The 22,496-nt window shown below is 41.3% G+C and overlaps 1 protein-coding gene across 2 annotated transcripts in view; it reads right to left on the bottom strand.

Moving 5' to 3' along the window:
• OTUD7A (OTU deubiquitinase 7A) overlaps positions 1 to 22,496 on the bottom strand; it is a 336,988-nt gene that overhangs the window by 55,044 nt on the left and 259,448 nt on the right. For both annotated transcript variants that reach the window (XM_089652433.1, XM_089652435.1), the window contains 3 exons: positions 10,249 to 10,350; positions 5,534 to 5,661; positions 3,551 to 3,663 (listed from right to left, as the gene is read on the bottom strand). In XM_089652433.1, the coding sequence (XP_089508559.1) occupies positions 3,551 to 3,663; positions 5,534 to 5,661; positions 10,249 to 10,350 (343 nt within the window). The remainder of the gene's footprint in view (positions 1 to 3,550; positions 3,664 to 5,533; positions 5,662 to 10,248; positions 10,351 to 22,496) is intronic.

Raw genomic sequence — 22,496 nt, 5'->3', positions numbered from 1 at the left:
CTGATGAAAAAAAAAATGCTATGTGGAAGCATGGGGGAGATTTACTAAAACTGGAGTGTAAAATTAAGCTTTGACAATAAAATCAGGAAGTTGATTGGTTTCTGTGCACAGATTTAATTTACATTATCCCTTCACTTTCTGGGTGTAGATGATGGCACTGCAATTATTTTAATTAATTAAACAAAAAAAAAATCTAAGTACCCTTTTTCCTAATCTATATACAGCTGTCACATGACCCAGCTCTTTCCCAGCCTGTCTGCAGTGAAATAGTGGCAGGAGGAGCTTCTAGTCCTCTGTTGCTGGTCACGTGTTAGAAAAAAAAACTGCCTTTGGGATACAGAGTAAAAATAAATAATTAATATCAATAAACTGTTTTAAATTGTCACACAAATATATATTTGACATAAAATTGTTATTTTTTTTGGCAATAACATGGTGTGGTTGGATTTCTGCCATTCACAGACTGTGTCACGCCACTCCAGCATGTGTCTTAGAATAACAGTGAGGTGAAACCTCCATCAATCAAGATGTAATATCCCACCCCCCCATTGTGTTTAGCTGGTTAGTGGGCATGAGAGAGTGGGCTGTCATTTACCACTGTGTATACGCCATAGAGCCAGTGAACAGCAGGATCAACAAAGTTTATCCAGTATACAGAAAACAAATCCCATAGTGACTGAGTTGGTTTGAACAACATGTAATACAGCATGTATTGATAGTCTTAATGATGTGTTTTTAGTGACACTTATCTTGAACAAGCTGAAGTTAGAAGCTGATTGGCTACCATGCACAGCTGTACCAGATTCTGAGTAAAAAGCCTAGTACTAGCACTAGGAACATTCACCTGATAGAAAATATAAAAGAGCAAAGAATCAAACAGACTTCCTTAAAGGCCCACAGATCACCCACAAAAAAGAAGGCTCTATCTTCTTCATCAGGGCCCGTTAAGGCCTCTGGACTTGCACTATCACTCTTAGGGGGGAATCTGCAGCAGAGTAATGGTGTGTCCTGACTGCTAACTGTCCAAGGGAGTACAGGACCTTCCAGCGATGGATACTTCCTTACAAGGAAGATAGGAGGGGCACTTACATGCAGAACCCTAACCCTTCAATGTGGGGGTCCTTAGATGAGGGGTTCCGGAAGGCAATACTTTGACTCTAGGAAAGGCAGTGTACTCATGAATGACATATTCAATGCTGCCTAGTGCATAGAGTAGGTCAGGCAATTGGTTACAAGAAGAGTTCAAAAAAGCTGTTTACAGGTGAAGATCTTGCAGCACCCAGATGTTGTCCAACCCTCCGGAGGTCAGCTCAGGAGATCAATAACAGAGGGGCCTCATGACAACTTGGGAACTGTCTGTTTTGGAGACAAGCAAGAGGAAACATCCATTTGGCAAGTCCTCCCAGGAAGGGGGACAGGACCATTCAGTCTAGCATATAGCATCTGGGACTTCTTGGTGCCTTACCCACAATCCAAACTCTCTATCTCAATAGAGATACTGAAAGGGACATAGACCACACAAGAAGGGGTAAGCCAACAGAGGTTTAATTCAAACTGAGACCTAAGTAGGGAGTTGGAAGTGTCTGTCAGTGAAATCCCAGATGTAAAAAAACACCATCAACCTGTTTGGTTGTATTCTTGTTAAGGTGGATGGGAATTTCTACAGTGGGCAAAGACCACTTTTGAAGGAAAAAAATTCCTTCACATTGTCAGGAGGAGGGTAGGATGCAAAAGGTTGTTTAAGTCCTCGTAGAGGCATATTTTAAACAAAGAGCATACAGTATTTAGAAGCTTTGAGCAGTTTTAAAAACTCTAAAATACTCCAAGCGTGACGCAAATACAAGGTAGTATGTACAATCAGGTTAGAATCAACCAAAATGAAAATAAATATACAGTTAGAATCAACCAAAATTAAAATAAAAATACTCCTGTACAACCACTCTTAGTGCCTGTGTATAGAAAGTGTAATATGTACTGCTGTCAAAATCTATAAAGTGTTCCACATTTAACACAATACAAATTAAATATTCAGTGATTCCGTGATGCAATCCACTTCTTGTACCAAATGAAAGAAACACTCTAATATACAAGAACAAATTAGGTTAAAAACCACCCCTTGTAAATCTGAATTTGCTGAAACACAGCTTCTTCTAACTGTGCAGACTTTGAATCTAAAACAGAGATTGTAATAGGGGCATCAGGGTTTTTAGAGATGGAGGCCCAATAGGGTCAGAGTTAGATTCTGCCATGGATAGTGCGAGAGTGCACTAAGGACCTCTACAAGCAGGTTTTTCTATTATTTGTGCACAGATCGACAAAAAATCAAAGTGGAAATAAGAAGCTTTGTGGATATGGGGGAGGTTTCATCCTAATTCGCTGGAGCTGAATAAGACTCCAATGAGGATGAACAACCATTAATAGGGGTCCCAGGGGTCCAGGTTAAAGGCATTGTCACCTTCTGGGGTGACCCTAGTCGCAGTAGTTGTCCCTAGAAGCAGTAGGAGAATATGAAGGGAGGTCCATGATTGCAGATGGACTGATCTCTGATTCTTTTAAAAGACATGTTGCACCCTGAAAACAACTAGACCCAAAGAGAGGCAAAGTGTTGCATAATCATAAACCCAATAAACTGAAGCTGATGAGAGTCACAGGAGGCTGAAGGTGGCCAAGTCACAGCAGGCAAGCAGTGGAATGAGATGGGAAACCAGATGGTTCATGGTGAACTTCAACATCCAGAGTAATACCAGAATGGTGCTTCCCATAGGCTGAATGGTGGAATAAAGAGCTTAGAGCTTGACTATGCAACACTCCACCTAGCGGATGATATCAGTGCTCAATTCCCACAGCCTTAAAGTGTTACTAAACCCACAACAGTAAAATCAGTCTGTATATGCAGTAAAGCATGCTTGTTATACTCATTGTGGAACCTAAGGGGTTAATCCTCTGCACTGTGTAAAAAGGCTGTTTGATCCTATCTTCTCTGATTTTCCCCTTCTTTCAAAGTCCCCAATCCATCTGCTGATAGTACAGAGCACTAGGAGGCACTCTGCACATGCTCAGTTTGGTGTGTATTGCTAGAGTTTTTTTTGGAGGGGAGGGTGCATGTGATCAGCACAGGGCTAATCAGCGCTGTCCAGAGTGTCAGGGATCATTCAGCCTCATAAGACAGTCAGAGCAGAATTAAAACTCCTCCTACACACTGTAACCAGTGCTCTGCTAGACACTGATAGAAGTTACAAGACTGCTGAAGAGAAAAGCTATTTAGCAATTGATATTTACTATTAAAATATTTGTATTTTCATTTTCTGTGTACTGTGGGAAACTAGATATAGTGAACGCAGGGTCCTGGGTGTAGTAACACTTTAACCATTACCGTGATAAAATGGCAGAGGCCAATTTGGCTGCAAAAGTGGAAATACACTTTTAATACAGATAGAATTAGAAGATTCTGGATTTAGATTATACAAGGCTGGGATGGTTTTTTTTTTTTACAAATTAAATATTATTTTCTTTGCATTGTTATTTCAAATATGTATTAGTTAAAACTTACCCACCACCAGAGCCTCCATTCTTGCTGAAGTGTGTCCGAGGCTCACTAGATGCCAGTTTGAGAAGCTCATTCCACTCTCTCTCCCATTCATCCTCTGTGTAAACCAGTCCAGACTGTACAAAGGAAAAATAGATATAATTTTGAATATATACTTTGTTTTGGTCTGTCTAGTCACACCAGAGAGAGCTGTTTTTTTTTTTGATCTGAATAAAATAATCTGCCAGAAGACCTTTAGTCAAAAGCCAAACATCATTCATGCATTTAATGTGGTACAGTGCCAAGAATGAAAGCACTGAATATTACGTTTGGCCTTTGGCAAAATTCAGGGGCCACACTTAAGGCCCACTACGTAAAGTTGAGTACCATTGGCTTAGATATACTTTACCTGTCCTTAAATTCAAGGACTGGCTTTTGTCAAAGGGGCATGCTGGAAAACCAGCAGCGGATCAGCAGTCAAACAGTACTGGCAGTCAATGGCTGTGAGTGCTGATCAGTGTGTTCTGGGGGGGGGGTTCACAGTCCCCCTGTCAGAACATAATAGTTCAGCGAGGGAGATCACTGCACTAACATCGCATAGCCTGCTGGGTTAAATGAAAAAAAAAAATAATTAAATGTGTGTACTAGGTGTAAGCCCTGCAGCTACATTATATACAAAAACTATTTTTTAGTCAGTAAACAGTGCTTACATTTTTCAGAACACTGATTCTCCCCTCACTGCACTATCCCCACTATTGCTGAACTTTTGGTTTTGTATTCTGAGTAGTGCATGAGCATGTGTATTAACTGAACATGCACTGCTATACACAGATTTCAACTTCCAAGATTCATTACCATGCTGTAAGGGTGGCTCAATAATAAATGGACTGCATTTCTCACTACAAACAGAATTTACATTATGAACGGGAGGGATTTCTCGTGCTGAATATGAAAGTAGTCTATAGTGGGAGTGCGCGAAGGAGGGTGGCTACATCCTATATATAGAGGGACCATATACGGCAAACATAGCCATCTTCATAAAGGAAGTCAGCTGAGCATAATGATTACATATATATTTCACTAACAATCTGACATTGCTATTTATAGGTATGTAGAGCATGTATATAGGAAAGGAATATTGCATTTGATTTTTTGGTCTGGGGTTAGTGACACTTAGGGGTTTATTTGCTAAACCTGGTTGATTCAGAATCTTGTCTACTTCTGCATAAAAACCAATCAGCTTCCAGGTTTTATTGCTGAAGCGTAACTGAACATGCTAAGGTTAGAAGCTGATTGGCTACCATGCACAGGTGCCCAAGATTCTGAGTCAACCAGTTTTAGTAAATCTCCTATTTAGTGGCCAAGAGTTGGCATGAAACCCACTGGCCAATTAAAAAAATACTATATGCTATAAATCCATGTTTTCATGGTTTAAAAATGACTTACCTACATTATATCCAATCTCCCATTTCCTACACTAATATACTCCCCTTGTCTTACTAAATATCAATATTCCTTTTCTGCCTAGAATGACTTCTTTGAGAAGTGGAGAAGCAATGTATAGCTTTGGTCAGCATTCAAATTTTCTATGTTAACTTTGCGCTGGAGGGCAGCAGTTTATCTTATTATACATGAAATACCACGGGAACGCTGTTTAATTCATATATGTTCTTTCATTGCTAACCCCATTTTTGATGCCTGTGATATTGTTTGCCTTTCCAAAAAAGCACATTAAACAATGGTGGGATTTTTGAGGGTTATCTCAGGGTGACCTTGGCAGGACTTCAAGAAGGCTCTACAGCATTTGGTCATGAACCAATGAAAAAAAATGAAATGCAGACTATTCCACCAGAGCATATTTAGGGTGTATTGTAAGATTAGGAGCTTGTTGCTCTGGACAGGTGTCAGCATTCAACTTCTCATGTGGCAGCAAAGTGCTTGTAACAAGGTACTTGAAGACGTCTTTATGTGCTCAGCAGCAGGAGTTAAACAGCCAGACACTAATACCTCCTTGTTTTGCTGCGTCTGCTGCCACCTCCATCTCCTCTTCAGTGCCTCCCTCTCTGCTCCACTTCTCATCATGGTATAAAGAGCTTTCCTTAGAACAAGGTCTCGGTCATGAAATCCCCACATCCCTAAGAGACAAGACACAAGCAATGAAGCAGACAATGTCCTGATAAATACAAAGCCTGATCTATCGGGGAAACCAAGAAGGGCAACAATCTAACTGTTCCCTCTTCGATGAAAGTGTTATGTGAGACCATTACCTTGTGAACCAATAAAAGAAATATGAAATGTGTTAAATTAATAGTGTATCAAGTATGAACAGTTCAGAGCAATGAGGCGGTCTTTCTCCGGTTATATAATAACACAGATAAAGAAAACATCAATTAGAAATAACACAAACCAAAGAAACCGATAATAAATCAACTTTCAGTCTAGAGCAGGGGTCTCCAAACATTCTAAGCAAAGGGCTAGATTACGGTGTTTCAGGCTTTAGGGGGCCAGACTGTGACCAGTGAGAGCCAAAAATGCTTTGGCATCAATGGTAGTAAACAATGCCCCATCATTGGTGTCAGTTGGAGGAGTAGTGCCCAAGGGCCAGATAAAGGGACTCAAAGGGCCACATCTGGCCTGGAGACACTTGGTCTAGACTGAGGAATAAAAGCAGATTTCACTCACCAATCGAAACCAGCCTTTCTCAGCCTTTTAAATTTTGAGGAACCCTTGAAATAGTGTTTCGGGAACAGGGAACCACTGCTAAAAATGACTGCATCCACAGTTCATTGTACATTTGTTTGAGGTTATGGAGAAGTACGTTCCTTACATTTATGGTCAGTGGGAATAATTTCCTTATTACACATTGCTAAAAAATCATTGGTTTCAGTAGCAACTTATTTGAGTGGCATTAATTGCTCCTTTCGCAAGGAACCCCAAGCAACCTCTGGGGGAACCAGAGCTGAGAAAGCCGATCTAAACTAAATGTACATGCACTTTCACTAAGCAAATGTACATGCACTTTCACTAAGTAAATTGCTTTGCAATTTTTTTTATAAATTTACCACATAGTGATAAGATTATTAACAAGATGGTCTATTTTAAATGAATATCTAAAAACACACTGATCAAACTATACATTCCCTTTAATCTGCTAATAAATATGCTCATATGCCTTAGATATGGAAATATATTTTAACCGCTGTCCAACCACCTCCTGTAAGAGTAAAGTGGCAGAGCGGCTCTCCTGTACCAGATCGCGTATCTAGTACGTGATCTAGCACTTCCGGGTAGGACGTACGCCGGCTGCGCAGTGATTAGCAGGTGCCGGCCAATGATTGACTGCCGCTGATCATTGAGGAGGAAGACAGGGCAAAGCTCTGTAAACAATACAGAGCTCTGTCCTGTCAATGGGGTTTTTGTTTAACTGTAAAGCAGGGCATAAAAACCGGCACATCCCCAAACAGTGGTTAGGCACACCACATTTAACCCTTTCATTTCCCTAGATGTTTAACCCTTCCCAGCCAGTGTCATTAGTACAGTGACAGTGTATATTTTTAGTAATGATCACTGTATTAGTGTCACTGGTTCCCACAAAGTGTCAAAAGTGTCAGATTGGCCACCATACCATTGCAGTCCTGCTATAAATTGCTGATCATCACCATTACTAGTATAAAAAGAAATAAATAAGAATTCCAGTATATACCATGGTTTGTAGACACTATAACTTTCCCACAAACCGATCAATATATGCTTATTTCCATTTCTTTTGCCAAAAATATGTAGCAGAATACATTTTAGCCTAAATTTATGAAGACATTTTATTTTTAAAATTTTTTTATTGGATATGTTTTATAGCAGAAAGTAAATAATTTTTTTTTTTAATTTTCGGTCTTTTTTTTTATTTATAGCACAAAAAATAAAAAACCCAGTGATAAAATACCAAAAAGAAAACTTTATTTGTGTGAAATTTTTTTATAAACTTCATTTGTGTATAGCGTTGCATGGCTGCACAATTGTCAGCTAAAGTAACGCAGTGCCAAAAAGCAAAAAATGGCTTGGTCACGAAGGGAAGTAAATCTTCCTGAGGTCAAGTGGTTAAACAGAACACAAAGCGAATTAAAAACCATGCATAAATAATGTTTAATTTACAGATTTGGCCAGTAAAGTAAAATAGTTACAGGAAGTGCCTGCAGCTCCATGATAACATACAGAATGGGAGAGATTTAGGCTGGTCATACACTATACAATTTTCTTACAGTTTTTTGACCAATTTCTGCCCAATTTGTTTTAGATTTACCTTCCACTATGTAGTGCAAGGGAATGCCTAATTATATACAATTGAAAGTGTTTAGGTTTGACCTCATATGATATGGTTTTTGGTAAACCTAAAGCAAAAATCTCAGGAAAATTGTATAATGTATGGCCAGCCTTAGTAATACTGGTGCACTCAAAGTCTGGTGCAGCTATGCATGATAGCCAATCAGCTTCTAACTGCAGCTTGTTCAATTAAGCTTTGACAATAAAACCAAGAAATTAATTGGTTTCCATGCAGAGCTATACCTGATTTTGTGCTCTCAAGTTTTAATAAATGACCCCCAATGTCTTGACAATGTATGAAAGCACATATAATAGATTTAGACGAATCTAGCAGCCAGTAACGTAGCAGATCAGAATGGAATGTTAGCAGGGTAACAGGTCAGGATGGGATGTTAGCAGGGCAGTAGGTAAGGATGGGGTGAAAAGCACATTAAATGGAATGTCAGCAGGGAAGCAACGTATAATGGGAATATTAGTAGGGCAGGATGAGATGTTAGCAAGATAAAAGGTCAGGATGAGATGACAGCAGAATAAAAGGTTAGGATGGAATGTTAGCAATGTAGGAGGTCAGGATAAATTGTTAGCAGGAATGCACATCAAATGGCATGTTAGCAGGAAAGCAGATCAAATGAGATGTTTTCAAGGCAAGCACATTAGAATGGGTTGCTAGCAGAGTATCAGGTCAGGATGGGATGTTAGCAGGCTAGTAGGTCAGGATGGGATGTTAGCAGGGTAGTAGGTCAGGATGGGATGTTAGCAGGCTAGTAGGTCAGGAAGGAATATGAGCAGGGTAGTAGGTCAGGAAGGAATGTTCTCAGAGTAGTAGGTCAGGAAGGAATATTAGCATAGTAGTAGGTCAGGAAGAAATATTAGCAGAGTAGTAGGTCAGGAAAGAATATTAGCAGGGTAGTAGGTCAGGAATGAAAATTAGCAGGGTAGTAGGTCAGGAAGGAATATTAGCAGGGTAGTAGGTCAGGAAGGAATATTAGCAGGGTAGTAGGTCAGGAAGGAATATTAGCAGAGTAGTAGGTCAGGAAGGAATATTAGCAGGGTAGTAGGTCAGGAAGGAATGTTAGCAGGGTAGTAGGTCAGGAAGGAATACTAGCAGAGTATAAGGTCAGGAAGGAATATTAGCAGGGTAGTAGGTCAGGAAGGAATATTAGCAGGGTAGTAGGTCAGGAAGGAATGTTAGCAGGGTAGTAGGTCAGGAAGGAATATTAGAAGAGTAGTAGGTCAGGAAGGAATATTAGCAGGGTAGTAGGTCAGGAAGGAATGTTAGCAGGGTAGTAGGTCAGGAAGGAATGTTAGCAGGGTAGTAGGTCAGGAAGGAATATTAACAGGGTAGTAGGTCAGGAAGGAATATTAGCAGGGTAGTAGGTCAGGAAGGAATGTTAGCAGGGTAGTAGGTCAGGAAGGAATATTAGCAGGGTAGTAGGTCAGGAAGGAATATTAGAAGAGTAGTAGGTCAGGAAGGAATATTAGCAGGGTAGTAGGTCAGGAAGGAATATTAGCAGAGTAGTAGGTCAGGAAGGAATGTTAGCAGGGTAGTAGGTCAGGAAGGAATGTTAGCAGGGTAGTAGGTCAGGAAGGAATGTTAGCAGGGTAGTAGGTCAGGAAGGAATGTTAGCAGGGTAGTAGGTCAGGAAGGAATGTTAGCAGGGTAGTAGGTGAGGAAGGAATATTAGCAGAGTAGTAGGTCAGGAAGGAATGTTAGCAGGGTAGTAGGTCAGGAAGGTATATTAGCAGGGTAGTAGGTCAGAAAAGAATATTAGCAGGGTAGTAGGTCAGGAAGGAATATTAGCAGGGTAGTAGGTCAGGAAGGAATATTAGCAGAGTAGTAGGTCAGGAAGGAATGTTAGCAGAGTAGTAGGTCAGGAAGGAATATTAGCAGGGTAGTAGGTCAGGAAGGAATATTAGCAGGGTAGTAGGTCAGGAAGGAATATTAGCAGGGTAGTAGGTCAAGAAGGAATGTTAGCAGGGTGGTAGGTCAGAAAGGGTTATTAGCAGGCTAGAATGGCATATTAGCAAGGTAGGATGGGATGTTAGCAAGGATGTAGTTCAGGAAGGGATGTTAGCAGTTTAGGATGGGGTGTTAGTAGCGTAGTAGGTCAGGAAAAGATGTTAGCAGGTTAGGATGGGATATTAGCAGGGTAGCAGATCAGTCATGCTTTCCACACTTATACCATTGCAGGCACTTTAATGAGGGTTCGGGGTTTTGCAATATAAGGTAGTAAGATGAGAGTGTTAACAGTTGTGGATGTTAGGGATGCGAAAATCCCTGTTTTAATAAACATAGTATTCACAATAAATTGTGTTTATTAGATTGAATTCTAGGACAAATGCATGCATAAAACTGACAATAGTAGTCACTGGCTCTCAAACAAAAAAAAAGACTTGTCTCCTACCTAAAGAGGCAGCATGAAGTAGACAGTTTCCATCTCCAGTTGTTGCTAAAGGCAGAAGACGTTTGCAACTTGAGCATGTTGTAGACCACCAGTTCAGCCTCCCTGGGATAAAAGGAAAGAAAATCACCAGAAGGAACAGCTCACCACTGGCCAGGTTTCTACAAGATCTACTGATGTCTAATCATTGGAGAATTTCTACAGAGAGCCGCCACTGTGCAGGCACTACCAGCATTGAAAAGGATCCTGGGCAGACAATGTAAACAAAGCTGCAGCTATCTTCCTGAGGTAAATAGTTGGGTTCAAGAAAGAAAAAGTAATCGGGGCTATGGAAAGGAGGTTCGGGAACTTTTATAGAAAGCACTTCTGTTCTTTAAAGGGAAACAAGCAGCCACAGGCTTATGCAGGAATCCAAAAAATAAGTATTAAAAGAGTAACTCCATTTTTGTACAGGCCTTCTGTACACACACACACCCAAAAATACAATTTCCTACTTGTGTGATTGGCTCACTAATTTTCTTAGAAGTCTGCACCAAGATACAAGTCAGCTTTTGGGCATCTTCTGCAACAAAAAATTATTTTTTTCATGAGCTACACTTAAAGGGTTAATTACTTCTAAAGGGATGCAGACATTGCAACTTTCCTAATTAGAACACTGCAAGGGCATGAGCTTATTTATAATGAAAAATTCACTCACACTCAGATTCACTTTGGCATTAATACACTGCTCAAAAAAATTAAAGGAACTCTTTGAAAACACAACAGATCTCAATGGGGAAAAATATCATGCTGCATATCTATACTGATATGGACTGGGTAATATGTTAGGAACACAAGGATGCCCCATCGTTTGATGGAAATGAAAATTATCACCTACAGAGGACTGAATTCAAAGACACCTCGAAAATCAAAATGAAAAAATGATTCAGCAGCTTAGTCCATTTTGCTGAAATGTCATTGCAGCAACTCAAAATGGTACTCAGTAGTTTGTTTGGCCCCCATGTGCTTGTATGCATGCCTGACAACATTGGGGCATGCTCCTAATGAGATGATGGATGGTGTCCTGGGGTATTTCCTCCCAGATCTGGACAAGGGCATCAGTGTGCTCCTGGACAGTCTGAGGTGCAACCTGGCAGTGTCGGATGGACCGAAACATGATATCTCAGAGGGGTTCTATTGGATTTAGGTCAGGTGAGCATTGGGTCCAAGGATTTCATCCCGATAACTAATGGCAGTCAGGGTTCCATAGTCTAGCCTGTAGAGGTTTGTAGGATATGCCTCCCCAGACCATCACTGATGTTACAGGCAGCAGAATGTTCTCCATGGCTTCCCCAGACCCTTTCACGTCTGTCAGGGTGAACCTGCTCTCATCTCTGAAAAGCACAGGGCGCCCGTGGGAGACCTGCCAATTCTGGTATTCAATGAAAAATTACAATCAAGCTCTATGGTGGCAGTGAGCAAAGGGCCTGCTAGAGAATGTCAGGCCCTCAGACCACCCTCATGAAGTCTGTTTCTGATTGTTTGGTCAGAGACATTCACACCAGTGGCCTGCTGGTGGTAATTTTGTAGGGCTCTAGCAGTGCTCATTCTGTTCCTCCTTGCACAAAGGAGCAAATACCGGCCCTGCTGATGGGTTAAGGACCTTCTACGATCCTGTCCAGCTCTGCCTGTCTCCTGGAATCTTCTCCACGCTCATGAGACTGTGCTGGGAGACACAGCAAACCTTCTGGCAATGGCATGTATTGATGTGCCATCCTGGAGGAGTTGGACTGCCTGTGCAACCTCTGTAGGGTCCAGGTTTCGTCTCATGCTACCAGTAGTGAAACTGACCCTAGTCAAATGCAAAACTAATTAAAAATAGTCAGAAATATGGAAAAAAATGTCAGTGGCCTCCACCTGTAAAACCATTTCAGTTTTGGGGGTCATTTCATTGTTGCCCATCTAAGACACCTGTTGTCAATTTCATTAACACCAAAGCAGCTGACACTGGTTAACAACCCCCTCTGCTACTTAACTGACCAGATCAATATCCTAGGAGTTTAATTGACGATGCTATACTCTGATTAAAAAGTGTTCTTTTAATTTTTTTGAGCAGTTTATACCCAAAGAAGGGGTTGTTATTTTTTTCTCAACAAAAGTGAAGTTACTCTGTGAGGTTAATAAAGGTAATATGTCTTTTCTATATCACGCTCTTTTGTATACTGTACTTGATTTGTGGAACAAGTTTTGTTTTTTTGTTACGTTGTAGTGTATAAGTGAAAACATTTTAATAAGTTGGAAGGTGCAACAAGGCTGGAGTGTCCATACAACCACTCTATCCTCAGTGCAGCTGAGCTCCCTCCCACTTTTGCACCTATTACACACTCAGCGCAGTGGCTGAGGAGTTTTGTAGCTGGATGGATGGAGCCTGATGGGGATTAAGAGACACTGGGGTTGATTTGCTAAGACACAAGAGTGCAAAATCTGGTACAGCTGTGCATGGTGCCAATCAGCTTCTAACTTCAGCTTGTTCAATTTAGCTTTGTCAATAAAACCTGGAAGCCGATTGGTTTCTATGCAGAGCTGCACCAGATTTTGCACTCTCCAGTTTTAGTAAATCAACTATTTCCCTCTATTCCCACTATTTCCCCATCAGGTTGTGATTAACAGTAGACAGTATGTGGATTTTAAAGTAAACAGACATCTTGCTATTGGCTATAGAATCTGCCCACTGCCATTTGTCATTCACAAGAGGAGTGGACCTGATTGGGAACTAGTCCCTCAGGTTCCTCATCAGGCTCTACCCATTGTCAGCATCACTGGTTGCTAGGAGCCTGGTGTCTGTGAAACCAACAGCATCCTTGGCAACCAGTAACAGGTGGAGAGGGTAGAGGTGGCAAACATGCCATTCTGCTACAAAGTGTACAGAGATAATCACTCTGCCTGTCTCTGTATGCCAACTTACAGATGTCTTAATTACCTTCAGTTTTCTTATCATTTATCTGGAGGTAATTCTTTTTGAAATTAGTGTAGCCATAGCACCCCTTTGTATCACAAAGATTTCCTAGAACACATACCAGCTAGCCTGTAAAAAAAACAAATTAACCCAGTCTTAACAATTCATGTTAAAAACAGAGGGCTTTGTTTGCATGCATTTGCAAAGATATGTGTAAGCTGCAGTGCCTACGTCAAGGCTCCACTGTGTACTGTGATTCTAATGCTGTAATTTTCAAAGTTCTCCAAAGTTGGAGCACATGGAGCAGTAGATAGATTAGGGCGGGTTTGCCTGGAGGGGGCCCACCCCTCCTAAAGAACGACCTGAATCTGATTTGGTACAGTTACCAAAACTAGCGGGAAGGATTTTTTGACTCTGGCATGGGACATTTTTTTAAAGGCATACTGCCAAAACAAAAAAGTGCTCCAGGTATAAAGTTCAGTTACCTAGAGGTGCCTGCACATACCTCTACCAGTCTCTAAAGACCTGAATACAGGGGTCTTCTATCAGGCAAAGTCATACCTCCCAACTTCTAAACTTCAGAATGAGGGACACTTGAGGGAAGAAGTGACCTGTGGCATGCGTAGCGTGCTGTGGCAAAAATGGGTGTGGCCAAATGGTTAACAGTGGGAAGGGCCTAATGGACATGGTTAAACAAAATCTGAGCTTCCTTGAACCTATAAAATGTGCTTTGATTGCTGTGCCACAAGCAAGAGTCTTGTACACACAAACCCCAGCACAATCAGTTAAAAAAAATAATAAAAAGCCTCCATTACAAATGGTTTTGCACAAACTGTGGAAGAGTGCATTACACAAAGTGTGGAAGTATTCAGGAATGTGTTTCATACAGAGTGCAGGATTGAGGAATGCATCATGCACAGAGTTTAGGTTTCTGGAGTGCGTTTCATACAGAGTGCAGGATTCAGGATTACGTTTTATACAGAGTGCAGGATTCAAGAATGCATTTCATAGAGAGTGCAGGATTCAGGAGTGCGTTTTATACAGAGTGCAGGATTCAGGAATGCGTTTTATACAGAGTGCAGGATTCAGGAATGCGTTTTATACAGAGTGCAGGATTCAGGATTGCGTTTTATACAGTGTGCAGAATTCAGGATTGTATTTTATACAGTGTGCAGGATTCAGGATTGCATTTTATACAGAGTGCAGGATTCAGGATTGCATTTCATACAGAGTGCAGGATTCAGGATTGCATTTTATACAGAGTGCAGGATTCAGGATTGCATTTTATACAGAGTGCAGGATTCAGGATTGCATTTCATACAGAGTGCAGGATTCAGGATTGCGTTTTATACAGAGTGCAGGATTCAGGAATGCGTTTTATACAGAGTGCAGGATTCAGGAGTGCGTTTTATACAGAGTGCAGGATTCAGGAGTGTGTTTTATACAGAGTGCAGGATTCAGGAATGCATTTTATACAGAGTGCAGGATTCAAAAGTGCGTTTTATACAGAGTGCAGGATTCAGGATTGCGTTTTATACAGAGTGCAGGATTCAGGATTGCATTTCATACAGAGTGCAGGATTCAGGATTGCATTTCATACAGAGTGCAGGATTCAGGAATGCATGTCATACAGAGTGCAGGATTCAGGATTGCGTTTTATACAGAGTGCAGGATTCAGGAATGCGTTTCATACAGAGTGCAGGATTCAGGAATGCATTTTATACAGAGTGCAGGATTCAGGAATGCATTTCATACAGAGTGCAGGATTCAGGAATGCATTTTATACAGAGTGCAGGATTCAGGAATGCATTTCATACAGAGTGCAGGATTCAGGAATGCGTTCCGTACATAGTGTAAGGTTTAGAAGTTAAACTGCAAAGACACCAATGAGAGAGAGTGCAACTGTCAGGTCCAACCTGTGATGTCGGGGATGAGAGGGGCTTTTCAGGGACTCCACCCCATTTTAAAGGCATAGGGAAACAGCCGGCATTTATACAGTGCCAACCAGGAAAAAGGTCACAAGGGGCAGGACCAATTGGAACTACTGCATGTGCACCCGCAGCGGTGTATAATTCAGGTTTAATATACACCGCCAGCAATGTATAAATAAATGTATAAATTCCCTAGCCAGCAATGTATAAATGCTGGCTGTTTGTCTATGCAGTGCTTGCTTAACAAAGGGGGCGGAAGGCCAGAAATGCATATCGGCCCCACCCATCCCCGACATCACAGGTTGGAGTACACAGCTGCACGCTCTCACTCATTGCGGCTGCAAGCCCCGCTGGCCTTCCCGCCAATCCCTGTCTGTTCTAGATGTGCACACTGTTCACACTACTGCAGGTCCTACTCGGCTGGAAGTTAGTACATAAAGAATAGATAAAGTATTGCGTGACAAAGCCCTTGTACACCGGGATCATGGAACAAAAAGGTGAAAATGTGGGAAAGTCTCACCCAATCCGGTACTGTTGGGAGGTATGAAAGTGCTGATACCTCTGGGTAGTTTCAGAGCAAGTCCTACTTCCCCACATTCTTTTGGCCCAACACAAAAAGTTGCCAGTGGTCAACAGGAATGTGCAGGAGGCAGGAAGGAGCTATCATGCCTTCATGTTATAAGGAAGTGGCAGAGCCTTCGCTGATAGGATGGCTCATCGTTTACTCGTAACTACATGTTTTTCAGGTTGCGGCAAGTACCTCTAGGTGTCTGCACTTTATACCTGAAGCTGCTTTTGTTTTCTGTTGGATATAGAATCTCCTTAAGAACTGTGACTATGCTTTCCTATATGTATTCAACTGATTTCTTTGGTAGTATGTATGACAATTAAATATTGTGCATCCCTATCTGTGTATTACTGTCCATAGTGATATATCTTTAAATGCTAAGCCTGCAATAAACTGAAATCTGATTGGTTGCTAAGGGTTCAGCTGATCATACATGATTAGATCTTCATTTGATGCTCATAGAAAAGATGTTTGTCAAATTTCATCTAGACCTGCTATTTGAATGGAATCCCAGACGTATTTAACAGGTTTCATTACAATATTTGTGATTTGTTTGTGAATGAAAATCACATTTACAGTTAGAATTTTGTTTCTTTGAGAAAAATGTTCCATTCTGCTCAAAAAAAAAATTCTCAAAACTATAGTCAAAAACAAATATTGATTTGACCCCATTAACCATCAAAAAAATGGATCACTCCTTAAACAAAATTCTGCCAATGTATGGCCAGCTTTACTGTCCTCTGCACATCATCACGTTTCTTTGTCTCGTGTGCTCTGCATGCAGTGTGCTGTTGGGTTGTACTGGGACTGCGTACAGATCAATAAGTCATTTCTTTCTGTGTGGTTAAGGTAAAGACCTGCTATAAAACTTACAAAGCCCTGGATACAAATTGTTTCCTATAATCTGGTCTACATTTAAATCCATTTATAATTCCTGAAGTGGAAGGAAGCAATCAATACCTTTGCTGCCCAGGCATGTGATTCTTAGGTTCAAGAAATACAAAATATTGTTGGATTTCTCTGTGATTTGCTTTCTCAACTGAGGAAGAGATGGAGTGCCCAGGATACTGATTGTGGTACGGTTTAACCACAAATCATTTCTAGACCTGGATTTGCACCTAACCATGTGGCGTTCTTAGGCTACGTTCACACTAGCCTTGTTAGCAAGTGGCAGACAGGCATTTGGGAAGCACTTTTACCGTTTCCCAAACGATGGGGAAAATTCTGCATATTGCAGCACATAGTGCTGTTCAAACGGGAGCGATAGCGTCGTGGCAAAACGGACGCCTCTGGTCAAGTCAGGAGGAGTTGAAGCCTCTTATTCAAGTCTATGGTGCTGCTCCACAATGAGGCGTTTGTGGACTGGTAAAACCATTCAAACTTCATTATAGGCATTTGTGGGGCGTTTTTAATGCTTGGCAAACGCCTAGCAACTCCCGCTAAACCGCGCATGCGGCGTTTGCGAAGCATTAAAAACACCCCACAAACACTGGACCAATGCTTGTCAAACGCTATAGGGGCGTTTGGCAAGAGTTGGAAAAACAGTCAAGTGTGAACGAGCCCTTATTCAAGAAAAGAGTTATCTTTAAAGCAAACATTATATAACAAAGTGTTTAAAGCATAACTCCACGAATAAACTTTTCTGCAAACTCCGGGAGTGAAGCTTTTGGAAATCTACATTGGCTCAATGTAAGCATCCATATTTGATCTGGCAAACATTATTTAACAAATTGGTTAAAGCAGAACTGCAAGAATTACATTTCCTGCAAACTTATATTGGTCCCACTTCGCTCGATGTAAGTATTTAAATCTGGAATCTGGAGGGTCATTGCAGATGCTGAAAATCACTGTTGCAATCCACACTAAAGAAATGGTCATGATCTTCCGGCTGCTGCTCTAGCGGCTTCCCCTCAGCACACACACAGGGGGTAACTCAACTGTGACTGCTGCCATGCAGAGAACATCCAATCAGAGAACGCCTTGTATTAACTGAAAAAATTGTGTAGTGTGCAGAGGAGAAGCTGTTGGAGCAGCAACCAGAAGATCATGAATATCACTGTATGTAGCGCAGACTACTACAATGATTTTCAGCATCCCCAACGGCCCTCTAGATATCATATATAAATGCTTACATCAAGCGAAGCGGGACCAATATAAGTTTGCAGGAAATGTAATTCCTGGAGTTCTGCTTTCACCAATTTGTTAAATAATGTTTGCCAGATCAGATATGGATACTTACATTGAGCCAATGTAGATTTGCAAAAGCTTCACTCCTGAAGTTATACTTTAAGGACAAACGACAGACAGCTATGTATGTAGAATCTTGGGCCGCTTCCCTATGGGTGGGTATAGATAGCACTGCTTATAGTAACATGGACCATTGAAAATCCATACTGCATGTTCTCTGTATTGTGAAATATGTTTTTTTAAATCCAATGGGCTCCAAATTAACCTATTCCTGAAATAAGTATGCAGGCTGTAATGGCTGACGTCTCGTTTTGCAAAATCTAGTAGTCTAATTGTCATACAGACTCAACTTCAGTATTTTGAGCCGCAAACAGATCGGGATTTCTGAATTTACTCCTGTGACGGACGCAGGATCGCTGCGACCAATATGTGACGATCCCACAATCGCTGTCACCAATATGTGATGGACGCGGTGTCAGACCCCTGACCTTCTCACCAAACTCGTGACCGAAGGATAGACCAATCTGAAACCGCGATGTCACGTGCGTCAATGCCACACCCAGCCGCACCCTGCACAACGATTTTCCAGCTAATGGACCACAATCGATGTCCCGGCAGCCTGAGCGATTGTTACTGGGTCAGGTTAATTACGCAATTAACCCTTCACACTGCCACCACCTCCTTTTTGTACAACGAAAGAGGAAATTCGGCAATATCCGCAATAACACTATAATGGTTGAGGTAATCAGGCCGGTTATACAGAGGGTTAAACAAACACAGTAGCGTCTCTCTTAGAGGCAGGAATTCGTAAACTGCAATTAAGAGCTATAGAAACAGTTCAACACTTTCAGAAGGAAAGATTTATTACTGAAAAGTCAAAAAGGGGTGCAATAAAAATCTTTACAGGAAAAAGATGTAACCAATATATATATAAATGTACAGAGGACAACAGCACAGCAAAGAGATAACAGGGAGAGGTTAAAGGGTTAAAGTACTTGCCAAAGTCCTGGGTTAGCAGATCAAGTTTAAGAGCGAAAGGGTACGGGTCTCCCCAGGTGGTATTGATGTTAAAATGGGAGAGTTCTTCAACTTAGATCTCTAGGGCCTGACAGCCCATTTTGTAGTCCCCCAGCAGGGGGTGTCTCTAAAGCCAAGGACCAATGCCTCATTTAGGGAGGGGTGGTCTGGGCGGATACCTCAGCTAGAGGCAAAATCTCTCCTAACTCATATTTTGGTTTATAACTTTCTATATGCATAAGTGACACTCCACCTGCGGGTAGATTATTATGCAGACACGTCTGAGGATTGATTAGATATGAATTATGAAATTCTACACTGAATGGTTCACGAGTTCTTCTTTTCTGCTGCGTTATCTTTTTACGAAGTGTTAAATGGCACAGGTTCTTTGGACAGTGAGGCCCCAGCTCCCTTGGAGATTTTATAGCTCCTAGCCCCCTGCTGGGCTCTGGCCTCCTGTGACACTCCCAACACACACACACACACACTGCCATATGTCACTGTGCCTCTCAGAGAGGGAGGGGGAAAGTATGAGGGGAGAAAATGGAGATTCTTAACAAAACGGAGGCTGCGTCCTGCTTCTGGTGCGCACGTTCACGACAACTCCGACTTTCCAGACTTGCATACTTGGAATGCAAGTACTGAAGTCAGGGGATGAGCAAAATAATTAGGTAAAATCATTTTAAGAAGGAGGTCAGCAATGGCAGCCTCCATAATTCTCCCAGGAAACATTTACTTGAATACAATACAGGCTAGCATTTCAGACAGAATATTTCTAGTAATTACATTGCTAAATACTTTCAGGAAAGCAGACCTTTCTAGATGTATAGGTCTAAATCTTTAACACAATTTTCTACCTTAAAAATCAAATGGCAAAGCATATCCCCCCCCCCCCCCCCGCTAGAAATGACTGACCCACCCAATGCTCTGCTCAATTGTGCCATTACTAGCAGCCTCATGACTGCAAGTTATGTCACCATTCCTCAGCTTTTTTTGTATCAGAAGAATTCCAAAGAAGCTCTACCAGCTGAGCACACAATAAAAGGGTCTGGATTTGTAGAAACTGAAATGCTTAAGAGGTCTTTGTAGGTCGAACATTAGCATGAGAACTACATAGCTAGAGTCACCACCTTTCAGTCCATTGCAAACAGGAGGGTGGTCCATAGGAGTATAATAAGAGTGTGTATTATCTAAAGTGGGCAAAGCTCATTATGACTGGTTAGTCAAAATGATCAAGCGAGCTTGTTTAACAAAGCCAGGTTTTCATTAACATTATGATAAATAATCACTTGATTCCCCTCACTTACAATAAACGGTGACTGCAGTGACTTGATGCAGGTGCTGTTCAGATGAGAATTTTCTACCTGGCTACTTTGGCAACCTTGAAAGATGGAGCAAATTTTGGCCAATTAGGCAAGTATTGGCTGGAACTCAATGCGTGTCTAGCCAGCTTTGCCAGTCTGGAAACTACAGAAGGTAAATATTATATGCAGATCAAAGGACAAGTCTTTTGTCTGCACATAAACATTACACATCAGCTTGTTGCAGTAACGCACAATGCACTAGGGATGAGCTTGAGTTTGGTTCAAACCCAAGATTGCCTGAACCCAGAAATTATCTGTAATTGCTGGGGCAATGAGCTGTGGGCAGGAGATTCCTTGCTGTGCAGCTGCACATATACAAACAGGTGGGGATGCTCATGACATCATTGACCTAATATGACCATGTGCCCATATAATGTCATTGATGCAACAAGTAACCCTGCCCCCTTGTGCATGTTAGCTGTGGAGTGGGGACTACAGAGAACAACACGCACCACTATGTGCACATAGATGATATGCCTCTCTGTGTACATAGTGGTGCATATCGTTCCCTGTGGCTTAGTACAAGATTCTGCATTTGTAAATCAGGGTTCCATCATTGGCATTTGGGAAATTACCATCTGGCAAATTTATGTTTTCTTTGATTTCCCCACCAATAAAGAGATGGCTCCTTGCTTTGAGTCCTGAATCCTATAGCATTTTTACCTTTTCATGTACTATTCACCCTGAGGACTTCTGAGGCAGCAATCAACCGCAAAACACGTTGAGACCACTTTTACATCCCACAGAACTACAGCCTCCATATGCTGAAGATTGTCATTTTGTGTGAATTTACATATTCTGTGGAGAGTGCATAATACACAGACAATTGGTTCTAGTCTGTTTAGGGGTAGTGTATACAGGGTGAGACTTATGTTCTTTCTAGGATATCATCAGGCATGTTATTTATTTATTAATGTTTTTAGGATGGTTTTAACTTTTTGTACACAAAATATATTTTTTTTAATCTAATATCTTTAGTTGTGTAATTTATTAAATTACAGCACAGATAAAAGTCCAACTTCTTCTGTTTTGTGTATTGTTCTACTGTCAAGTTGGGATGTGGTGCAAGGCTTACCTTTACAAAACTATTCCCTTTAAAATAAATTAACTCTTGGCAAGTAACTCACCAAAATTGAAATTCCTATTGCAGGGGATGCCAAAAATGTTGCTTGTATCTTAGTGCAGACTTCTGCCAAAATCTGTGAGCCAATCACACAAGCAGGAAATGATGTTTCCACTAGGCATTCTGTGTATAGAATTATTTTAGGCTGCCATACTGCATTTTTAAAAATATTTGTAGAAAATTCCACAGGCTTCAGATTGAAATAGAATTGTAAGTGGAATCCTACTTAAAAAAAAAAAAGAATCTGCTACCCAGAGCACCCAATCATATACAGGTGAAACTCGAAAAAGTAGAATATCGTGCAAAAGTTCATTTATTTCAGTAATGCAACTTAAAAGGTGAAACTAATATATGAGATAGACTCATTACATGCAAAGCAAGATAGTTCAAGCCGTGATTTGTCATAATTGTGATGATTATGGCTTACAGCTCATGAAAACCCCAAATCCACAATCTCAGAAAATTAGAATATTGTGAAAAGGTGCAATATTCTCGGCTCAAAGTGTCCCACTCTAATCAGCTAATTAAGCCATAACACCTGCAAAGGGTTCCCGAGCCTTGAAATGGTCTCTCAGTCTGGTTCAGTAGGAATCACAATCATGGGAAAGACTGCTGACCTGACAGTTGTGCAGAAAACCATCATTGACACCCTCCATAAGGAGGGAAAGCCTCAAAAGGTAATTGCAAAAGAAGTTGGATGTTCCCAAAGTGCTGTATCAAAGCACATTAATAGAAAGTTATGTGGAAGGGAAATGTGTGGAAGAAAAAGGTGCACAAGCAGCAGGGATGACCACAGCCTGGAGAGGATTGTCAGGAAAAGGTTGTGGACTTTCACAAGGAGTGGACTGAGGCTGGAGTCAGTGCATTAAGAGCCACCACACACAGACGGATCCTGGACATGGACTTCAAATGTCGTATTCCTCTTGTCAAGCCGCTCCTGAACAACAAACATCAGAAGCGTCTTACCTGGGCTAAAGAAAAACAGACCTGGTCTGTTGCTCAGTGGTCCAAAGTCCTCTTTTCTGATGAGAGCAACTTTTGCATCTCATTTGGAAACCAAGGACCCAGAGTATGGAGGAAGAATGGAGAGGCACACACTGCAAGATGCTTGAAGTCCAGTGTGAAG

This window comes from Staurois parvus, unplaced genomic scaffold (genome assembly GCF_062004578.1).
Source record: "Staurois parvus isolate SC_StPar_1 unplaced genomic scaffold, SC_StPar_1.0 ptg000682l, whole genome shotgun sequence".
NCBI classification, from domain to species: domain Eukaryota; kingdom Metazoa; phylum Chordata; class Amphibia; order Anura; family Ranidae; genus Staurois; species Staurois parvus.
This window is presented reverse-complemented; position numbering and strand designations above follow the sequence as displayed.